The sequence below is a fragment of the Delphinus delphis genome, chromosome 15, assembly GCF_949987515.2.
Source record: "Delphinus delphis chromosome 15, mDelDel1.2, whole genome shotgun sequence".
Classification (NCBI taxonomy): Eukaryota; Metazoa; Chordata; class Mammalia; order Artiodactyla; family Delphinidae; genus Delphinus; species Delphinus delphis.
Genome location: NC_082697.1, coordinates 43,554,473 through 43,577,342, shown reverse-complemented (window position 1 = coordinate 43,577,342; position 22,870 = coordinate 43,554,473). Strand labels below are relative to the sequence as shown.

General features: G+C 50.3%; 1 protein-coding gene across 5 annotated transcripts in view; it reads left to right on the top strand.

Annotated features, from left to right (window-relative positions):
- The window catches only part of SYNDIG1 (synapse differentiation inducing 1), a 117,360-nt gene that overhangs the window by 44,256 nt on the left and 50,234 nt on the right, over positions 1–22,870 (top strand). For all 5 annotated transcript variants that reach the window (XR_009522210.1, XM_060032923.1, XM_060032920.1 and 2 more), the window contains exon 2: positions 16,019–16,573. Coding sequence is in view for 4 of the 5 variants with exons in the window: in XM_060032923.1 (XP_059888906.1) it covers positions 16,097–16,573 (477 nt within the window). In the remaining variant the exon portion in view is untranslated. The remainder of the gene's footprint in view (positions 1–16,018; positions 16,574–22,870) is intronic.

Here is a 22,870-nt window from a genome sequence, read left to right as displayed (position 1 = left end):
GCCAGCATCATTTCTCTTCCTCCTGAAGTGCATCATATAGAATTCTTTTTGCCTTAAGTCTCTTCATTTCTCGATCTATCTTATCTCACGTTGTTCTTGAAAGACGATTTTACTGCATACAGTTAAAGTTGGCAGCTACTTCTGATACACTGAAGCTCTCAGCCCATCTCTGTTACCTGATGTCGGTTGTCATTCTGATGTTTGTTGCTGAGTAAATTATCTGCCCTTTTCCTGCAACTGCTTTTAAGGTCTCCTTGAAGTTCACATTTATCAGTTTGACTACAGCATGTCCGTGTGGCATTTTCTGTGTTTATCTGCCCTTTCTTCTCTCTTTCTGGAACTCCTACTAGAAGTGGTTGAACCTTCTTATTCTGCACTCCACACTCTTAACCATCATTTTCTGTTTTCTCTCTTTTCTTTTAATGATGTATTCTGGGTATTTTCTCAGATTCATCTTCTAGTTGTTTGTTGTTTTTTTTTTTCAGCTGCATCTATTTTGCTATTTTAATTCTTCTGTTGTGTTTTTCTAACACATTAAATATTTTCACTTTTTAAAATTCAAGCTATTTTTATTTTTTCTGTTTATTTCTGACAGTCTCTTGTGACTTGTTCATCTTTAAATATTTCTATTTCTTTCATAAATATTTCATAAATTTTATAACTCTACATTTCTACAAATATTTCTGTAAATATTTTATAAACCATTGTTCTGTCTTCCTACTATTCCAATATCTGAAGTCCTTGATTGTCCAAAGTGCTTTTTTTTTTTTTCTATTGATTCTCACTCACAGGGACATACAGTCTTTGTGTATGGGGAACTTTAATTGTCAGGTCATTGCTTGATCTTATTATGTGCTTACATCTGGGGGGCTTTCCACCCTAGAGTTTTGATTCTATTTCTGCCTGTGGCCAGGGGTCATCACTTACTTGATGCTCTGTCATAATCTACAGAACAGTGGGTCTCAAAGTGTGGTCCGTGGCTCTGCATCCCCATCCCACTGAATAAGAAACTCTGCTGGGGGCCTGGGAGTCTATGCTTGGATCAACTTCATCATCTTGTTTCTCTACCAAGGCTGCATAACTCACTGTCATTGTTGCATTTGTCATCCTAAATCAGTGCAGCTCTGCCCATCCCAGTAGTTATTTAAGGAATGGCAGTGATTTTGGTGATTTTGCTTCACAACCAGCACGTCTCCAAATGTGTTCTAATCCTGGGTTTTGTTTTGTAGTAAGAGAATCCCTTGGAGCCGCTCGTCAACTTTAATGCCAGAACGGACAGTCTGTCCATTGAGGTTTTAATTTCAAAAAATGTAATTTTTTTTAATTTTAAAGTTCTAAGTCCTGCATTTTCAAACACAGTAAGCGTGTTTATTCTACACCTTGTACCTGATGTCAATACCTGCAGCCAGTGTGATCCTGGTCGTGCAGCGTTTGCTCTGCCCCTGCTGACTGGGGCTTATTTCCTCAAGCGCTTCATCCCAGACTCAGGTTCCAGAGCATGATCTGTGAACATGTTCTGAGACCCGTCTTTAGCACATTCTTCCAGAAGGGATTTTCATTTGCTTCTGCCAAGAATCGGGGAAGGCTGGGGGGGAAGTTCCCAGCCCGAGACACTCCAAGCTGAGTGTTCAAGGCACACGGAGGGTGAGGACTCAGGGTGTGAGGACTCAGGTGCGAGTGCAGGCTTGTGGCTGCAGGTTCACTCACAGGGTCTCAGGGACAAGAATACTTCCTTACAAGGCTTCCCTCTCTCTCACTCACTGGTGGGGAAGAATATTCTTGCTTGATTCTGTGTCCTCATTCACAGCTTTTTCATGGGATTCTTTGACCACGTGGGTGGTCTCCACACCTCCAAACCATAGAGTGGTATGGGCGGTGGGGGTGGGGTGTCGTTGCTGTTGATGGTGATGGTAGTGGCAACATCACTTGTGCTGGTGGTAGTGGTGTTAGCAGTGGTGGTGGTGGCATGGGAGGGGTTATGGTCAGGAATCACTCAGCTTTCCCTGTGAAGAGCCAGATAGCAAATACTTTAGGCTTTGCAGACCATATGGCCTCTTATTAAATGTGCTCAACTCTTTTCTTTTAGTGCAGAACAGTCAGAGGCATATGTGAATGAATGGATGTGGATGGGGTTCAATAAAACTGTATTTATAGACACTGACTTTTGAATTTCTTAGTTTTCATGTATCATGGAATATAATTCTTATCTTCAATCATTTAAAAATGTAAAAATCTTTCTTAGCTTGTGGGCTGGATTTGTCCTGTGGGCTATAGTTTGCCATTTCCTGGTGGTGGTAGTGGTGGTAGTGATGTGATGATGAGGAATGTGATGATGAGGGTAGAGATGGTGATAATAGGAATGTTGGTGATGAAGGTGCTGGTGGTGATGGTGGAGATGGTGGAGATGGTGGTGATGGTGGAGATGGTGGAGATGGTGGTGATGGTGGAGATGGTGGTGATGGTGGTGATGGTGGAGATGGTGGTGATGGTGATGGTGGTGATGGTGGAGATGGTGGTGATGGTGATGGTGGTGGTGATGAAAACCTGGAGGTTGTGAAGGTGGACATGGAGGTGCTATTGGAGTGGAAGGCTCTTCTCAGGACATCTTTAAGACTGAGATGGAGACCCACAAAGCTAAAGGAAGTTGACACAACTTTCACAGGCAGCAGAGGCCCTGATACGCAGCTTTTCTCACATCCGATATCACAGTGTTTCCTCTCCACATTCATGAATCAGACTCAGATCCCTGCGTTCCTCCCAGAGGTGCTGTGACAGAGACTGGCTCCTGGCAGGAGTCTGGATCGGCTGTGTGAGCAGGAAGTCTCAGGCCACCAGAAGTGATGAGTTGGGGCGATACAGCATTTTGCAATTGTTACATGCCATTTAAACGTTAAATGACAATAACTCATCTGGTTCTGAATGCTTCATTAACCATCTCCAGTGCCAAATCACAGGCTTCTCTGTGTGTTTGTGTTAAAGGCAAATTTTAATTGTTTTAATAAGGATTTGCAAGCAGATCTCTTCTCTCGACACTTGGGCACTGGTGGGAACACATCTATTATTTGCTTAGCAGGAGGGAAGTATTGCTGTTGACACAAAAGTTGTCTGACAGTGTTGGGGTTTAGGGAAGACCCCGCACCTGGTGCCCTCCTGACGTTTCCTGATTGAGCTGCATGAGGGCAGATTGTGTGAGGAACAACCCAGGCCTGTCACCTGTCCCAAATGTCACGCTAAACCAATCTGTGAATTAGTTTCATTCTCCCCGCCAGCTGCCTAGCTACTTTGCTCCATATTCTCTTTTGACTCAGAGATGCTGCTCTAAAGGTGGTTTTATGTGTTAAATGGGACTGTTGCTGCACAAGATCTTTGGCACATAAGGGTCTTACTTAGCCACAGAAGCATGGACATCAGGTACTACTTTGTGAAATTCCTCCCGCTCAACACACACACACATAAACAAGCCCAGCAGTGCAGATCCTCATGTCTTCCTGTGGAGGTGGGGGTGGGATGAGTGAGGGGGTGGGGCAGGAGACAGATTTTTTTCAAAATCTAGAATTGTCCACAGGCTCAGAGAAAAGGACAACTCATAGAAAGAAGGCTTACTTCTTCATTTGTCTTTACTTCATCGCTCATACCTGTGTTTGGAAATTATTACACTTACAACGCTGCTTCCCAAAACTTTCTTTTGATTATTTCCTAGTTATTTCCTCAGAGCAGAGCATCTATGAAACATTAGAAACAAGGTTGAGAAAAACACAACCTGGAATGTATAATCCCAGTTTCTACACAGAGAGGTCCATGTATAATTCTGCCGTGTTCATAATACAGGATGGTGGTGGAGCATGTGTGTAGCAGAGCGAGATGCAGACGGAGCTCAGTATCGCTCAGACCCTGTTTCTGGTGAGGGAGACGGGGCTGAGGCTGCAGGCTGGGCTGCCTTGTTCTGAAGCACCTGCTGCATTTCTGCATCTGAAGCATGTTCTGTTCTGAAGCGCCTGCTGCATTTCTGCATCTCCGACAGAAAGTCGGAGCTTTCTGTCCAGTGAGGAGACAGGCCCAGCCCATGGTGTTCCCTCCATCAGCAAGTTGCGTGGCCTGCCTGCCTGTGGGCTTTCTCTGGTCCAGCTGATGCAGGGGAGATCCCACCTCTGCTCACTCCACACCTGTGGCATCTGTCACTCTGTGTTCTGGGCTGTATGTGAAATGCCTTTCCCATACTCCAGAGGCACAGGCTGAGGGTTTGTTTTGCTTTGTTCTGTTTTGAAGACAGTTTTATTCTATGCATTTGCCAGAAAAAGAAAGCTCAATTTTATCAACCGCTCAACAAGAGAGATGCAGTCATAATTAATCCAGTATTACATAGTATCTCAGTGAGAACCCCCCCCAACCCCCGAACAAAATGCCATGCAGCCACACAACAGATGACCACTCGGCCGTGGAAGGAAGGAAGCACTGACACGTACACACATGATACACCTTGAACACATGACACTCAGTGAGAGAAGCCTGTCAAGGAGACCACGTGTGTGATTCTTTTTATGTGAAACGTCCACAGTCATCAAATTGTAGACACAGGACTTCCCTGGTGGCACAGTGGTTAAGAATCCACCTGTCAATGCAGGGGACACGGGTTCAAGCCCTGGTCTGGGAAGATCCCACATACCGTGGAGCAACTAAGCCCATGCACCACAACTACTGAGCCTGCGCTCTAAAGCCCTCGAGCCACAACTACTGAGCCCATGTGCTACAGCTACTGAAGCCCGTGCACCTAGAGCCCGTGCTCTGCAACAAAAGAAGCCACCGCAATGAGAAGCTCGAGCACCACAACGAAGAATAGCCCCTGCTCGCCGCAACTGGAGAAAGCCCGTGCGCAGCAACGAAGACCCAACACAGCCAAAAGTAAATTAAAAAGAAAAAGAAATCCGTAGACACAGCAGGCAGACTGGTGGTTGCCAGGGGCTGGGAAAGGGGGTAGTGACTGCTTGCTGTGTAGGAAGTGATGAAAATATTCTGGAATTAGATAGGCGTGAAGGTTGCACAACTCTGTGGGTATGCTGCAGCCCTTGGAATTGTACACTTTAAAAGTCAGGTGAATTTTTTGGTGTGTGAATTATATCTCAATAATGCTGTTATTTTTTTTTAATGAACGAAATTACTAATTAAAACAAGAGAGAGCAACAAAACTGGGATCTTCAAACACTACACGCCCCTCAGATGAGAGGGCTGACTATGGAGCCCACAGTCTCACGAGCTTCCCCAACTTTCTGGGTGACACGAGGGTGTTGCTCCAGCTGAGCAAGGAGACAGTACACCTTGGAGTCAGACATACCTGGTTCAAATCTCACCTGTTCCTCTTCCTGGCTGGAGCATCTTTTCCGTTTGTATTTAGATCAGCAGCTGTGATGACTTTGGACCGTGTAGAATTTGAAAGCCACCACCTGAGACATGGCCCCAGGCTGAATCTTTGAGGCCGCTGGGGGCATTCATTTTCTTGGTGAAGAGTCGGTGAGTCGGGGTCTCACTCTGGGCCTCAGAGGTCAGGAAGCCTAGTCGTTTCCCAGCTCATTGTGAGAGAATCTTTTAGGGTCAGCTTAAATGATCGCGCCTTCTGAGACTGCCCTACAGAACCAACCACCAGTTTATCAGTTGGCAGTGAGCACGCCTCCTCCCCACAGGCCCCGGCAGCTTATGCATTCACAGAGAGAATTAACTGACTCCCAGGCTGCTTTTGCTTTTCGCTTTAAAATGTGCTCATCCGAGCCAACGTGTTACCCTTCAACCTTGCTGGCTCTTTGGGGCGGCCTCTGTTTGGGACGGGAGGGAAACATGTCCCCTCTTCTCCAGGTCCTGACAAGGGGAGCGAGCTGAGGTCATTAGGTGACACGGAGATGAGGTCTGGGGACACACGAGGTATCTCGCTTGGTTTCTTGTCTGTGCAATAGCAGGGGAGGTACCTCACGGGCCTGGAGGACAAGAGTCTGGTGCATTGGGTTCCTTCCCCAAGAAGCAGGCCCAGGACAGGGATTCAGGGGAAACAGCAGTAGCGGAATAGGGAAGTGAGACGGGGCGCGACCGGCAGCAAAGCAGGCTCTGGGCACCAGGGTGCCGGCCTGTGGGATGGTGTGCAGGACCCTCCCACCCAGGGGCAGAGATGCTGGGCATTTGTCCATCTGTCATTGGCTGGAGCAACACCAGGGCCTTAACCCCTCTGACCTGGCCTGTGTGAGCCAAGACAGCGCCATTGGATGGTGGCAGCCAGGGCCTGGGGTGGGGTACCTGTCAGTCAGCCCACCCGGGAAATGAGAGTTCATCACCAACCCCAACTTTCCCAGATCCATCCCCCACCGTTTCCCACCTTGGCAAATAGCACCTCTGTCCACCAGGGCTTGGGGCAGGAGCGGGGAGTGGGGGGTGCTTCACCCTTACGTTCTCCATGCCCCCCTTTATGCATATCCAAGGAGACCCGGGCCTGCCGACCCTGCCCCCGACACCTCCTGGGGTGCACTTTGTTCATCTGCACCCTGTCCTGAGGTCCAGCTGCCTGGGCTGCGGCCGGGATCCCTGCCTCCAGCTTCTCAGATGCCCACCCAGGCCCCTCCTCTCCAGCCCGCCCCTCGCTGCACCCCAGGGCTGTCAGGACGCACTTCCCACACGCCCGTCTCCCCAGCCCTCTCTCCATCCAGCAGCTTGTTCCCTGCCTCCTTGTTCTCCCAGCCTGTCCCCTCAGCCTGGAACACGTCCCCTCGGCCTTGGTCCCCAACCCCGGCCCCAGCTTCACGTCTCCCCTAAGTGACATCTGCACAGGAGGCACTTTCTGAACCCCCAGACCCCAGGTGCTGTGTTCATTCCCTCCAGGCCAGCTTCGCCTGGTCTGGAGCCCCAGGCTTACTTCCATGCTTGTTCAAAGACCATCTTCCCGTGTGCTGTGTGCAGCGCCCAGACCAGATGGCCTTCCGGCCCCCCCGCCCAGCACACTGCCCACTCACCATCGGTGCCCACCAAGAGCCTCTCGGCGGATGCACGGAAGTGCCCCTGCGTGCTCGCCTCGCCAGGTACTAGGTGCTAGATTCCTGCCAACTTGCTTCTTCCCCTGGTTTGGGGGGCAGGAGTTCAAATTCCCTATTTTGAAACTTTTATAGGTGACGTTGCACTGGGGATTAAGGCCACCTCTGCTCAGGCCGCCGTCCACTCTGGACCCTGGCTTTTGTCCCCTGGGAGCCTGACTCCCCACCCCCGGGGTAGTTTCCACTTGTACGGAGAGGGGATCGTCACTGGGGTTGGGGGGCGTTTGCTGGTCCAGGTTTAGAAAGCCTTCGACGGGCAGTCATAGGAAAACAGTGCTTCTATTATCTTTAGGCATCATTATCTTTAATTGAAATAGGAATGAGGTGGGAGTCATTGCCTGGATTAAGCTGGATCATAGGCATTTGCGGCTCTTTCCCACTGGCGTCTGTGAAGACATCTGGGTGGGAACAGAATGGCAGGTCTTTATGCCAAAGGAAGTTCCAGGAAGTTGCTTGACGAACGTCCAACTCTCACACCAAAAGTATAGTAATATGCTTTCCCCTTATGACACAGAATTTCCAGCTGGAATGGCTTCTTCCTAACTGAAAAGTTACTTATAAATCAAGACAAGCCACTAGCATTCAGTAACTGGGTCTAAGGTCGGAGAGCTTTATGTTACCTGTCTTTCCATGTTACTGACCAAGCAAATAATTTCTCCTGATTGAGGAAGAAGGATGATTTTTGTCTTCATCAGTGAGGTTCTTGTCACCGTATTTGAGCGTCCGGTTGTGGCCTATGTTGGCAAACAGCCTTGGTTACTCATCAAGCGTTTGTGGGGACCATGAGTGACCCAGGCTTCGCCATCAGAATCGCAGATGGGTGGAGTGGGTCTCTAACGCAGAGGAGCTCCAGGCCTTGGAGGCAGGGTCCTGTCCGAAGTGCATCTCAGGGCAGCGTGGCTGGTGGTGTCAGAGGCCTGGCCAGACTCTGCTCCACAGGGGAAGTGACGTCCAAGCCAAGGCCGGTTGTGGAGTCAGGGCAGCTTTGGGGGATGGGGAGGGGTGGCGGTGGTGGGAGAGGTGGGCCCAGCATCCGCAGAGGCCAGTTCAGAGCGGACAGCTGGGTGTCTTGAGTCTCGGTGTATGGGGTTAGGGGGTGGAAGGTGAGCTTGGACGGGGCGGTCACAGCTGGGGGCCCAACCCAAGGCCTAGAATGTGGGAGTGGGCACAGGAGAGCCTCTCACGGGGGGACGGGCTCAGAAACCCCAGCATAATCCGGACCCTCCTCCCAGCAGCCCTGGGGAGGGATTTGCCGAGCAAATCTCATGGACTCATAATTTTTGTACAAAAATGAGCGAACAGGAGTAAATTTGGGAGATTTTTCATAAAATCTCCATTTTCAGCATCTTTTAAAAAATTAGACATGGCAACATGGAAACTGGGTGAGGCACAGGCAAAGCAGGGGTAGGTAGCAGCCGTGTACCCAGTCACTACGCGGGGCCCAGGCCTGCCCTTGAGACCCACTGCCCGACCGCCGCCGAGGGGGCTTTCTGGTCACAGGATCCAAGGGGCATCTCTGAGGAAAATCAACAGAATCGGTGACTGGACGGAACAGAGGGGGAGGAACAAAGGGCTTTTGAACTTGGGGGACCAAAGGGATGAGCTGTGTGGAGAGCGATTTTGAAACCAAGCTTAACACGACAGAAGCACCAAGAGTCAAATGCGGAACAAAGCAAAAAACCAATCAAAAATGGATGGCGGGCGGGGGGCTTCCCTGGTGGCGCAGTGGTTGAGAGTCCGCCTGCCGATGCAGGGGACGCGGGTTCGTGCCCCGGTCCGGGAAGATCCCACATGCCGCGGAGCGGCTGGGCCCGTGAGCCATGGCCGCTGGGCCTGCGCGTCCGGAGCCTGTGCTCCACGCTCAGCTCCTCCCAGACCCCCACCCCATCCTTCTCCTTCCTGTTCGACTGATTCCTCTTCCTGGGCGGCTCCTCAGCCTTGCAGGCTGCTCACAACTATTTTCTGTGAATTGTTCACAAATGCTCTCGGGTGGGTCGTCCTGTCTGGCCTGAGCAGCCGTAGGAGTCCGGCCACTCTGTCGCCTTTACCTCCTCCCGCATGAGCCCCACTCACCCCGCCAGGGACCCTGGGCTCCCAGGAAGATGCTGCACTGAGCAGGCAGCGCAATGCGGTGCTCGGAGGCCCAGGCTTGGCCGCCCCTCCCTGCGGGGGGACGTGGCCCCCGCATCCAGGTCAGGACTGTGCGGGGGCACGTACACCCGCCCAGGACCCTCCCCAGCCTGTGTCCACAGCTTCGGGCCACACGGCCACTCAGCTCTAGAAACACACAGAGATCCTCAGTAGGTGACCCTCTTGAAGTACAGCCTTGCGGACACTGGGTACCACCCACAGCCTGGAAGGGTGAGTGAGTGAGGGGACGGACGCGCCAGTTACCCGGGAAGGACCGTGTGTCTCCCGGGCGTCCCCGCAGGCTCTCCAGGCGCCTGTGTCCCCCAGGAAGCCCTCTTGTCCGGTGGCAGCAGCACAGGGGCTGCCGGCTGTGGAATCCCCTGGCCACTGCCCAGGCTACTCAAATAGCCTCTTTACAACCCATTTGTCAGAGACAAAATCGCAACCACGCTCTCCTGGATCGTGCCACCCTGAGGTCCCTGCAGTCATTGGCCTCTGGCTGCCCTAGAGCAGCTGAGCTGAGAGGGGTGCCCTCGGCATCACAGCCACGCCCCCATTGTCCCCTGCGCCCACTCCCCGTGCTGCCCACAGACCCCGCTGCCCGAGCAGCCTCCGTGATACCACATCCACTCAGGAGCTGATCTTCAACGACGCCCAGAGTTTATCACAGTAAATGTTTTATGTGCAGATGACATTCAAGACCCTCCAGTCGAGGCGCCTGCCCTCCTCCCACTTGACCCCTGGCCCCTCTGCTAGGCGTCCCTGCCTCTTGGCTTTTGTTTCATGCTGTTTCCTCTACCTGGAACATCTTTCTTACACATCTTCATCTGTTGATTTTTTTTAACTCTTTGTTATAGAAAATTTCAAACGTACATGAAAGTAGAGAGAATTGGATAATGGACCCCATGTACCCATCATCCAGCTTCACTGATTATCAACCCAGAGCCGACCTTGTGTTCTCTGTACCCTACCCAGCTCTTCCCTTCCCAGATGATGTTTAAACAGATCCCAGACATTGAATCATTTATTTCATCTGTGAATACTTTAGTATGGATCTCTAAAAGTAGGTAGCTCTTTTTTAATCTTCATCATACACCTTCCAAAAATTAACAATACCTAAAAAAATTACAAAGCTCCAGCCAGTGTACTCATTTCTCCAATGTCTCAATACATAAACATATATAAATGTGTGTATAGATGTAGAGAGTCATTTAATATGAATATGTATGTGTAAGTATATGCATGTGTTTGTGTGTACATACATGGGCACGAGTGTATATACACAGGTACGTATATATATATATATACAAAAAATTGAATCAGATCCAAATTAAATTAATACATGCAATTAGGTGCTATGTCTTCTAAGTCTCTTTAATCCACAGACTCTCTCTCTCTCTCTCTGTTTGATAATCCTTACAATTCCTGGGTTATTTTTCCTGTAGAGTTGTCCACATTCCGCATTTTGCTGGTTTCATACACCCATGATGTCATTTGACCTGTCCCTCTGTTGTCTGAATTTCCTAATTGGTGGTTAGACGTAGAGATTTGATGAAAATAAGGTTGTGTTGTGTTTTGCTGTGTTGTGTTGTGCTGTGTTTGTTTGGCAAGAAGGCTTCATGGGTGACGGCACATGTTCCCACGAGAGGTGTGTAAAGCCCGTCGTCTTTGTCTTTGTCCTGCTTGTAGCCCCTGACCCCTGCCAGCCCTCACGCCCACCCCTCTGGTCGTTCATCGTAGCTCGTAGCATCTGGATTCCACAGGAAGGCCTCGTGGGACCCACACTCCTCCCGTCCGCTCACCCACAGGCTTTAAGCCCGGGGTCAGTTTGAGTCAATGTAAAACCTTTGACTCAAGTCTCCCTGCCGCTGCATCTTCAGTGTGTTACTCCATTGGCTTCTGTTCTAAAGCATTTTGTGGGCCAGCCTGATGACAATCTGATTTTCTTATCCTTTTGAGTGACCCAGGTTTTTCTTTTTTCCTGGATAACCAAAGGTGTTATGTTTGTTTGTTTTTCTTTAACATTTAGTAGATTGCCTGTAACTTACGTTGGGATTAGTCATTCTTGGTCTGTTTCTCTGGGCGCTGACTGAACCCGTTCAACATTCACTTCGGGAACATTTTCTTAAATCATAGTTTTAGTGTTTGCTGTTTTCCATTGTTTATTTTCTTCTCCGAGGTTTCCTTGTATATGCATATTGTACTTTCTTTGCCTTTATTCTGCATTTATTGCTTTGTTTCACAATAGTTTCAGCACTTTAAATGCACACAGTGAAATGCACGTCTTCGGTGTTACAGTTTGATTAGCTCTGGCAAATGCAAACGTCCACCATAACCCCTGCCCTACCAGGATACTGAGTCATTGCATCGACTGAGATACTGCCCTGTGCCCTTTGCACGAAATCGTCCTTCCAACCCTGATCCAAACAATGTTTTGATTGCTTCCACAACAAACACTCCGCTAGAATTTCATATAAATTGAAGTATTCATGTTTTTTTAATTTAAAACATTTTTCTGTTTTCCATGTTCTGTTTCTTTTAAGGGACGATCCACTGTGTTTATTCGCTCCTGTGTCCCTTCTGGCTTAGCCTTGATTTCTGAAATTACTTTCTCTTTTATTTCTAATTCTTTCCTGGGTTCTTTTCACGTCTCTTTCTAGTCTCAAATTCTGTTGCTTCTGATTATTTTCCCAATCCTGATTTATGTTGCTCTTCACGATGTCTACCATTCTCTCCATTCCTTGTAGCTCATTCTGAAACATTAGATTTCAGTTTCACGTTGATGTGACTTTCCGACAGGTTGGTTGTGTAACTACTGTTACACTGGTTTATGTAATTGTTGTTCGCTGATTCGGCTTTTAATATCGGGAAGTCATCTTTCTGTCTTCAGCGATCACCTAACACAGTGCCTCGCAACAGTAAGCAGTTGACAAATACACATCTTATTGAACCGAAGCCTAGCCTGTTGTGGTCAGTGTGAGGTTTTTCACCACCTTGTGGAAAAGCTCCATCTGACCCCATAAAACCCCAAGGCTCATGGGCCATGAGGTACAAATCATAGAGCCGAAGGGACCTTAAAGCTTTTCTCGCTCAACTGCGTTATCAGTAATTCCTCTTCCACAAGCAACTTGCTAAAGATCATAGGAAGTAGCAAACCTGAGGGTAAATCCCTGGTTTCCTGACTCTTAGTTTCGTCCTCTTATATCCTGACAGCCTCAAAGTAAAGAAAAGTGTGTTTCTGTACAACGCAGAATTTGTACAGCTGTTGCCTGTCTGCTTTCTGTCTGTTTTCTTTCACAACCCCCCTCAGTTTCCTTACCTGCCTGGTGTTCACCCAAACCCGTGGGTGGGAGGGCTCTCTGAGCTGTGGTTCTGAGAGAGAGAACGAGGGAAAGAGGAGAAAGGGGATGAACCTTAGGCACCAGGAGACCCCTGTTCATCCTCTCCCCTCCCCCGACCACCAGCATCAGTAATGCAGCAGCTGTAGCGCGAATGACCAGCTTCCTCTGCTAGACTCGTCAAAGCAGACTGCAGGGCCTCACCCGGAGGACAAAATTGGGAGCGCTTGATGCAGCCCAGGAAGATCTCTGTTCACAGAAGGCAGGCAGCATCCTCGACAGAGCGGAGGCTGTTCAAGCAGAAATAAAGGATCCAGTCAAAGGGTTTCCCCTTTGCAGCTGCTGGTTCTGAATATCATGGACTGAGAAAAAAATGAAGTATCGTTTGTTATATAATATAACCGATTATATTACATAATTTTACGTCTGTTACAAAGAGCCTTGGAGGAATGGCACCATCACGGGTAAGACCCCAGTAAGCGTCGTGAGGATGCTGGAGGAGACCCCAGGCTCTGGCACGGGACGTTTTATCTCAGAGCCGCTAAACTCGGGTTCGGGAACGGCTATAGTGGGGGAGGAGTGCATGGAAGTAAACACAGAGGAAATGAGCGAATAGGAATTAGGGGTTAGAGACAATGACAAGCCAGTCTGTGTTAGAAGAAATAGTATTGAAGGAGGCTGAAGTGACAGAAATAAAATTCCACTCATTCCAGCCCCTTTACCTCAGATGTAATCATAATTTATCATACTCAACGTTGGAAAAATTCACTCCAAGAAGAAAAAAAAGGTCTTTAAGAATGTAAGTTGTTGGGGAATTCCCTGGCGGTCGAGTGGTTAGGACTCCGCTTTCATTGCCGAGGGCACAAGTCCAATCCCTGGTGGGGATTAAGATCCCACAAGCTATGCAGCGCGGCCAAAAACAACCAAAAGATGAAGAATGTAAACTGTTGGATGTGTTTGTTTAAATACTAAAAAGAAGGATAGGAAATAGCTGTAATAAGGAGCCAACAGCCAGAACCCACACTATGCACTACAGAGCAGGGCCCCTCCCTTCAAGGTGCAAAATAACCCTTGTGGTCGTGTTAATGCGGATTCTGACTCGGTAGCTCCAGGTGGTCGAGACCGTGCCTCCCCGACAGAATCCCAGGTGGTGCTAATGGTGCAAGTTCCCAGCCGCCTCTAGGTGGAGACGTAAGCTGCGCCTGCCTCAAAGCGCCATGATTTCGACCCACTTTGAGGCTGGTGCAGCTCAAGGAGATGCCCACGTAGCGTTATCCCAATCCCATAACCCTTGAGACTGTCCACTGGGCACCTGCTGCATACCAGGACCAGAGGGGTGAAGGAGCCGTGGTTCTTTGGTCTCAGGCTCTGGGCAGGGCAGGGGCTGAGGAGGAGGTGACGTGAGTAGCTGTCACGCTGGCAGAGAAGGACGCACAAGGAGGTAGAGGAGAAACCGGAGCCCGGCTGCCGGGAACACACCAGAAAAGGGAAGGTCACTCTGGCTGAACTGCAACAGGAGACTCCGTCCAGGAGGAGGAATTTGAATAAATGTAACCAAATGTCTTTTGTGAGATACTCACTTCGGATCCAGGCAGGAGCTGAGTCTGAGAAGCCTAACTGAGTCTCAAGAAGGTTATTCTGGTCTTGTTGGTACATCCAGCCCTGCATGAGGGGCCCAGCAGCTTCGCTGTGGAAGGATGAAGATCAGAGAAGCTGGATGTTTGCACCAGAAACGCCTGGATGAGCTTGGAAGGTGACTGGGTGCGGAGGTGATGCGCACACACAGGACATGCTTCGCAGGGGCTCAGAAGCGGTGGTTTTAGCTCTCGGATTGTGACTGGGCCCCAGGCCCGAGGACTTCTGAGAGCCACAGCAGCAGAGCCCATACTGTGTCCTGCTCTAGGACATGTGACACAGTGTCACAATGGTGACACCCACACCTCCCAGTGCATATACTGCCCTCGACTGGTCATCTGTCGACTCAGTTAAACTGCTCTTTTCCAGTTAGTCGCAAGGGTGTCTTCGCTCTCTCCTCCTCTGCTCAGTCTGAAAATTTGGATACCTGTAGCTACCACCAAACCCAGCGGTTATGATGTAAGAAAATTCTTAAATCTCATAGAAAGCCGGAGCACCTGAAAGCCCCAAGAGGGAACGTTTTCCTACATAACAGTTATTAATTTGCAAAGAGGAAAAGCTGTCTCCCAAAATCTTAGGCTTGGGTATCTTCTTTTCTTTTTTAACATTTGAAACCCTAGAAAGGAGCATGATCTAGGGAGAAACAGTTTAGAAGACTTCTTAATTGTATCCCAGTTGTTTCTCTAAGCCGAGCACCACTGAGGCAAGGAAATTTCCAGTCTGCTTCCTGGGACCCTGCTGAAGGCCAGTGGCAAGTGTGAGCGTTGAGATAATTCTAACACAAGGAAAGAACATACGAGAATGTGTGTGTGAGATTTCCTCAGCCGGGGAACTTAGTCCCTGTACAGCACTAACATGTAGGTCTTCCTATCACTTCTAAATCTGTGTGGGGCATTTTTTTTTGTTTTTTGTTTTTATCACACAGAGGTATTTTATTGTAAGTTATATGTGAAAGCAACTTAGTTCTTCAGAAAAAAATTTTTAAATAAAATAGATCAATATTTAAGATATACTAGACCAAAAAAAACCCTGAATAAAGATGATAAAGATAAAAATATATTACTCAAAAAAATCCTTGAGGGCTTCCCTGGTGGCGCAGTGGTTGAGAGTCCGCCTGCCGATGCAGGGGACGCGGGTTCGTGCCCCGGTCCGGGAAGATCCCACATGCCGCGGGGCAGCTGGGCCCGTGAGCCATGGCCGCTGAGCCCGCGCGTCCGGAGCCTGTGCTCCGCAACGGGAGAGGCCACAAAAGTGAGAGGCCCGCGTACTGCAAAAAAAATCCTTGAATTTATTAGAATATAAAACTTTAATGTCCCTCTAGTCAAAATTTTATTCACAAGAGGTCGTAGGTTGGTTGTTTGTTAGAAAAGTTCAAAAACTAAAATAGTTGCTTTATTTCTTTGTTCCATTAGTACTAAGTCACAAGATCTTTGTAAGTCAACCCTCTCTTCCTTGGTGTGAGTTTTCTGCTGGGACGAGGAGCCGCGGGCCTGGGAGGGTTGGACGAACTGCCCCACGTCCCCTGTGGTCGAGGCTGGTGAGGGTAGGCTTGCCTGTGGGTTTCAGCAGGTCGGTTGAAATCATGAGTTTCTCTAGAGCGGCAGTGGTTCCAATTCCTGCAGAGTCGCCTTCATTTGGAGCAGAGACTAGAGTATAGATGCAAGGAGTCCACCTCTGGCTCCCTCTGGCCGCTGCCCCCATGGAGCCTGTCTAACTCGGCAGAGCAGGTGGGCTCGGACCAGCGGCTGTGCACCCCGGTGACCGGGAAACCCTGAGACAGCCAGGGTCTGGCTGATGAGCAGCTCTGCAGGCGTGATTTTCTTGTCTCATCTCCGTTTCTTCCTCCTCCAGGAGAAATGGGCCCCGTGAGGCAAGCGTGACCCTCAAGTCCAGCCCGCCAGCCCGACGCCCGGCCGGGAGGACAGCGCCATGGCTGGAGTCGTGGAGCAGAAGAGTGGGCTGGTGCGCGGCAAGCTCGGCGAGGCCGGCAAGAGGAATGGCCTGATCAACACCAGAAGCCTCGTGTCTGAGAGCAGGGATGGCCTGGTGTCCGTGTACCCGGCGCCCCAGTACCAGAGCTGCCGGATGGTGGGCAACGCAGCGCCGGCCGCCCCGGACGGCAGCAGGAACAAGCCGGTCCAGCAGCTGCTGGACCCCAACACCCTCCAGCAGTCGGTGGAGTCCCTCTACCGGCCCAACATCATCCTCTACTCAGAGGGCATGCTGCACCCCTGGGGGGACAGCGTGGCGGCCGACTGCTGTGAGACCACCTTCATCGAGGACCGGTCGCCCACCAAGGAGAGCCTGGAGTACCCCGACGGCAAGTTCCTCGACCTCTCGCCCGAAGACATCAAGATCCACACGCTCTCCTACGACGTGGAGGAAGAGGGGTTCCAGGAGCTGGAGGTCAGAGCGCGTGTCTGTCATGGGCCTTCGGGAGCAGGGTGTGGGGCTCCAGCGGGATACAAGTGCCAGGCAGAAGTCGGGGCGTGAAGCCAGTGTGCGCAAGTGCAGGGAAACCGAAGTCTTCTGGGTGCCCTTCACTCAGAACATTTGTGGAAGATGCGGGGACAGAGAAAGAGCTGAGGACCAGGACCTGGGGGGCTTCAGCAGAGATTCTGGTCAGAGAGGGCACAAGGTCACAGCCGTCGGACAGGGCTAAGATGGATTTAACGGTTGACACTGCTGGCAGGGGGTGGGGCTCTGCTGACACCCCACCCACAGGGGAGACCGGTCACTGGCAAAAGCGAGCAGGGGAGGGGGGCTCATGGTCCTAGGGCCACACAAGGCTGGAAGTACACGTGTGGGGACAATTTGGGATATTTTTGCTGCTACGTGTGGTTTCCTTAATTTGACATTCCAGAGCGTCTACTAAGGATCATTGGAATAGCTGAAACCTGCTGGAAGAAACAGTTGAAGTTGATAGCATGAGGGGCAGACGAGCTGAATTATTGCAGGGTCCTGTCTCCCGTAGGGCAGGCACAGGCGTCAGATCACACGCCCAGAAATGTGCGTGTTGGCTGGGGTGTGATGCACGGCCGCCCCCGTGGAGGGCAAGGGTGAGGCTGCAGCGGTCTGAGCCCAGGAGGCCAGCGCCCAAGCCAGGGGGCAGTCATTTTGCTGCTGTGAGGCTAGAGGGGGTTCCTCCAGGACATGCATGGCAGGGAGAGAAGGGCCGGTTTCTGTCAGTTGGGAGGGAGAGACCTTTAGGAGGAAGCGTGTGGTCAGAGGGAAAGGAAGTTGGTTTCCTACTTTGATAGGTGAGAACTTTTTGTGGGTGGAGGGACACGTCCAGGGCAGAGGATACCGGGGGGCTGGGGAGGCAGGAGTTGGCGTCCAGGCAGAAGTCTGATCTTTCTCAAGCAGTCCACACAAGGCTTGTCTGAGAAGGTTACCAAGTCCAAGTGCTCTAGGTGGAAGAGGATGGGATGAGGGCCCACGTGGGGGAGGGTCATGGAGCTGGGGGAGGGTAAAGACCCTCAGGGCGGTGACTCAGGGAAGTGACCATCCTAGAAGAGACAGCCAGCGTTGGGGGTGGGGGTAGGGGTCTGTGTGCAGGTGTGGTCAGGCCTGAGCGCTGTGACCTTCCCCGTGACGGCTGGCCGCCCTTCAGCAGGGGAGGCTCAGGGCAGAGCAAGCTCGTTGCTTCCTGCCTGCAAGCTGGGAGAGGCAGGAGAGAGCAAGGGAGGGTGTCGAGTAGACAGCCCCACCGCGGGGGCCCAGACTGGGGAGAAGGTCAGTGAGGTCACAGGGAACTGATGGACCCAGGAGACCAGGGGCGTCAGGACCGGAGGTAAAACGAGAACGAGAAGCAGCTGAAGAGGTGGTTTTAGTCCAAACAGATATTCAGAAACGGAAAACAAAATGTGCTTTTGTAGCAAACCCTGTGAACACAGCCCCGAACCCAGCTGACGGGGAGTGGAGTGGAGGGCAGCTGTCAGAGGCCGTCGGGAAGACCAGCACACCCCGGGGACCCCGTCAAGGGGCAGAGCGGGGGTGAGCTTGGGCCGTGCTGAAATTTGAGAAAGTTGGGCGAGTGCTTTAGCTGCCATTCAGGAGCCTCTGTTCAGCGTCCACCTTTACCAAGGTCTGGGGTTTTGCCTAAAGCCAAAGTGTAAGTGCTGCGTGGAGTTTAGGAAGCAGACATACAAAGATGCAATTTCAGCGAAACGCGGGAGTTATGGTGATGGAAACCTGCCGCTCCGAGAGCCTCCGAAGGAGAGGCTGACCCCCGAGCTCAGCGTGGGGCTCAGTTGTGGCTGCAGAGGAGGCGCCCGGTTGTACCTGGCCAGGGAGAGAGAGACCCTCCGGCAAGAAGGTTCATCGGGGTAGGGGGTGAGATTCAAAGGGACGTCGTGAGCAGATGACACACAGAGGTGTCCAACCTAGATCTGCGGGGACAGCGAGGGGTTAGACCTGGTGGGGCCGGGAAGGCAGGACCAAGGGGACGCGGGGTCCTGTCCCTGAGGACCTCACTGCCGTCTCGGGGAGACTGGATTTTAGGTGGGGACACAAACCCAGAGGCTTGGAGACAGGAGGGACAGTAATAGGGTCAAGAGGAGCCCCACGGAGGGGCGGGGCCGAGACTGGGAGCGCAGCCTGTCTGCAACTCCAGGGGTGCCGCCGTGCAGGCTCGTGTGTAGGGGATCCCGGGGGGATGGGGGTGTTTCAGGTAGGGGTGCATCGTCAGAGCTGCTCTGGCTGCAGAGCAGGACGAGGGGCCTGTCATAGAAGAGAATGAGAGAATCAGGGCAGCATTACAAGTGAACAGGTGCTCAGGAAGTGGTACCTGCCATTGTCTGGAGGAGATAGGAAGGAAGGGTCGGGGCCTCTCTGTGCACAGAGGGTCCCAAGCCCCCCATTGGCCAGGCTGGCTGGCACAGGATTTTCAGCTTTGTCACAAGTTCTTAGAAATCAGCTCCAACACATAACATCCCCAGCAGTGAAAAGTGGGGGACACTTAGTAGACTGAACATGTAGAGGTAGCCCTGCCTACGCTGTTTCTTCATCACTCATGTGGGCTTCAGGTCTCCCCTCTCTCTGGTCACATCCTACAGGCAGGAAGTGTTCTGTTTTCCCATTCCACGAAAAATAATGGGCATGTACGCATCAGCATTTGCTGTGTAACAATATCCCCCAAATCGGTAGCTTCTAACAGCCCTGTGAGCTCGTGATTCTCGGGGTCAGCATTCTGCAGGGGTCTCAGCTGGATGGAGGCTGCTCTGCTGGGCTTGCCGGGTTCCCCCACTGGCCTGAGCCTGAGAATGTGGGCTGGGCTATTGGCCCGGGTGACAGAGGTGACAGGACCACATGCCTCTCATCATGTGGCGGCCGTGGTGGGGATTCCGGGAGCAGAGAGCAGGGTGAGCAGGGAGCCAGGGCTTTTCAAGTCTCTGCCGTGGAGCACACGTTATACATCTTATCTTCCAAAGCAAGTCACGTGGCCAAGACAAAAGTCGGTGTGGGAGGGGCTGCTCAGGGTGACAGGATAGGAACATGCCAACCACAGGGCCAGGACTGCAGCAGCTCCCACAGAGCAAGCGTCACTTTTTAAGATCATCGAACTGAACAGAATGAGAACAGTCCTGGTCGTATTGTTACTCAAATAAAAAAAACATGGTCCTTATTGATGTGGGGCTCTTCCCAGAAGGCAGCTCTACTTCCGATAAAAGGGAAAATGTGGTTTTGACTCCTTGGGGAGTTCCATGGCTTCACTCAGTCTACAGCAGATCGATTCTGTTTCCTGGAAATCACAGTTTTCAGAGAGCTTTGCCCTGGTAGGAGCAGGGCCTTGTCACCGGAGCCTTTCCTCTGCCCCCATCTCTGCCTGGACTTGCCCAGCACTTGGAGTGGAGGTGGCCTGGTCCAGACGGGTCCGCTCACTGGGCGCACATCTGTAGGAGCTCCTGCAGCTTCATTTGCCTCTGGAGCGGTGGTGCTGGCGTGAGCGGATCTGCAGCTGATTGAAAGCATCTTGTGCGGAGGCCTCGGCCACGGCATTTGCCGTGCGCTGCCAGGAGAGTAGGAGCCCGTCACAGCGGAGAGTCAGCCTGGGGAGTTGCAGGGGTGCGAGGGGATGGAGAGTGACCGGGCAGGCGCCTCGGGGGCCCTCGGGACGCTCTGGGTGCACGATCCAGGGCCTCTTCCTGGTACCCGACCGCAGCTAAAACCACAGCTCACGGGGCCCCAACCGCAGGAAATCACGTCTCCTTTTCACACAAACAAACTCAAGCAGAGAGATTTCAGGCACAAGTAATAAAGCAGTTCTGCAAAATATAAAATTTGAGCTTAAAGTTATGAAATGAAGTGGGTGCGGGTCAGGGCTGGAGGGGCCTCATTGCATGTTGAAAGGCTGATCGTCGCCCTTTTGTGACAAAGCCAAGCCTCCAGCATCCATTGGAAAGCACATGGGATGTCGTCACTGGGAAATAGTGACACGGGAAGAAAGCAGAAGGCGACGCGTGTTTGTGGAGCATCTTCCTGTGACAGCCCCTCTGCTCACCCTGCCGTCTGATCCCGGCAGCCACACTGGGCGACAGGCTCTGTCCCTAACGCTGCACATGAGAGGTGGAAGCTTGGAGGGGTCCCAGGTGGCTCTCCTGGTGTCAGACTCTTGTGTTCTGATGGCGATACTCTGTGGTCCCTGAACGGCTGTTTCAGACACAGCTACCTCCTCATGTCTGAGCCCTCACCTGGGCTGTCCAAGCCCTGAGTCTGCCCTCCCGTGAAAAACCGGAAACCTATTGGGAGAGACAGGGTTTCACACTCAGGGTAGCACCTGGCAGAGGCCTCTTTCACACACAGGAATGAAGCAGGGAGGACTCGCAAACATTTGACGAAACCCCAAACCGTGAAGAACAAAGAACAGAAGAACAAAAATAGACGAGTGCACCCAGAGGAAACTGAAATCACTCAGACAATAATAGGCAGTGTTTTAACCACGATCTTAGCATCCTATGAGGATGTGAGAGGCTGCTCCGGGGTGGGGCGGGGAGGCCGGGTTTCGTTTGGTCTGTTTGCCTTGTACCTGGGCTGGACCCTCACGTGCGCTGGTGACAGAGGTGTTGACTGGGGGTCCTCGCCTCGCTCCTGGTTCGGGGTCAGTGCTCAGACTCAGATTAAGGACCAAGTCCTTGAGGCTCTTAATCAGGTGCAGGGAGCAGCCTTTGTCAAGACTTGGTTAAACAGGAGTTTTTTTAATATAAAAAATGGCAAATGCTGGGAATTTTTGTCCTTTATTGTATTTATGTGACCTATTATATTAACTGATTTTCATATATTAAACTATCCTTACATTTGGGGATAAATCCCCCATGGCCATGGTGTTTGCTCCTCTTTAAATATTGCTGGATTTAATGTGCTAACAACTCGGTAAGGATGTTTATTTCTGTGCCCGTGAGGGGTCTTGGTCCTTGACAACTACAGCTTTCTCTTCTTGTCTTTTTCTGACTTTGGTGTCAGGGTGACCCTGGCCTCATAGGATGAGTTGGGAAGTGTTTCCTCCTCTTCTCTCTGAAGGACTCTGCCCAGCATTGGTACTGTTTCTTCTCAGGTATTCATTCAGATTCACAGTGAAGCCATCTGGGCCTGGGCTCTTCTCTGTGGGAAGATTTTTGATTACTGATCAGCCCTGATTTCTCTATGATTTTAGAGCAAATCTTTAGGTTTTCCTTTCTTCTTGACTCAGCTTTAGTAATTTGTGTCATTCTAGGGATTTGCCCATTTTATCCAAGTTACCTAATTTGTCAGCATAACATTGTCCATAATATTCCATTTAAATCTTCTCACTTTCTATACAGTTGGCAGTGTCTCCTCTTTTCCTGCCTAATTTTGGTGAGTTTCCATTTCTTGCTTGCTCAGTCTCAGCCTAGCCAAAGGTTTATACATTTCCTTGATCTTTTCAAATATCTGTCATCTGTTTCCATTGGTTTGTCCTTGCTTCTCGGTTTTCCATTTCAATGATTTTCACTCAGATGTTTATGATATTTTCCTCTCGTTTCCTATGGGCTAAATTTGCTCTTCTTTACCTAGTTTCTAAGTTATTGATTTGAGATTTTTCTTCCTTCATAATATATGTATTTAAAGCTGTAACTTTCGAACACTTTTAACTGCCTGCTATAAATTTTGATATGTTTTTTCATTTTCGATTTAGTTCAAAATATCATCTAATATGTGATCATTTATTTTCTTAATGGGTTTTTATTTATTTATTTTCTTAATGGGTTTATTTATTTATTTATTTTCTTAATGAGTTATTTATAAAAGTGTTTTTGTGATTTATTTATTTTCTTAATGGGTTATTTATAAAAGTGTTGTTTAATTCCCAAATTTCAGGGATTTCCCACACTTTTCCTATCATTTATTCCTAACTTAATTTCATATGGTTGAATAACATAGTTTGTATAATTTCTCTTCAAGTTTATTGAGATGTGACGTGTGGCCTAACGTACAGTGTGTTCTGGGAAACGTGCCTTGTGCATTTGTGAAGGAACTTGTATTTGTCGTTGTGTGAAGAACCCATGAATGTTTGCTGAGTTGAGTTGGCCATGCTGTTCACGTTTCCTGTCTTTGTTGCTTATCTTCCTGGTCGTTTCATCAGTTTTGTCAGCTTTTGCCTCATGTATTTTGGGCTCTATTGGTTGGTGCATGTACATTTATAATTGTTATATGTTGCTGGAATATTGACCATTTTATCATTATAAA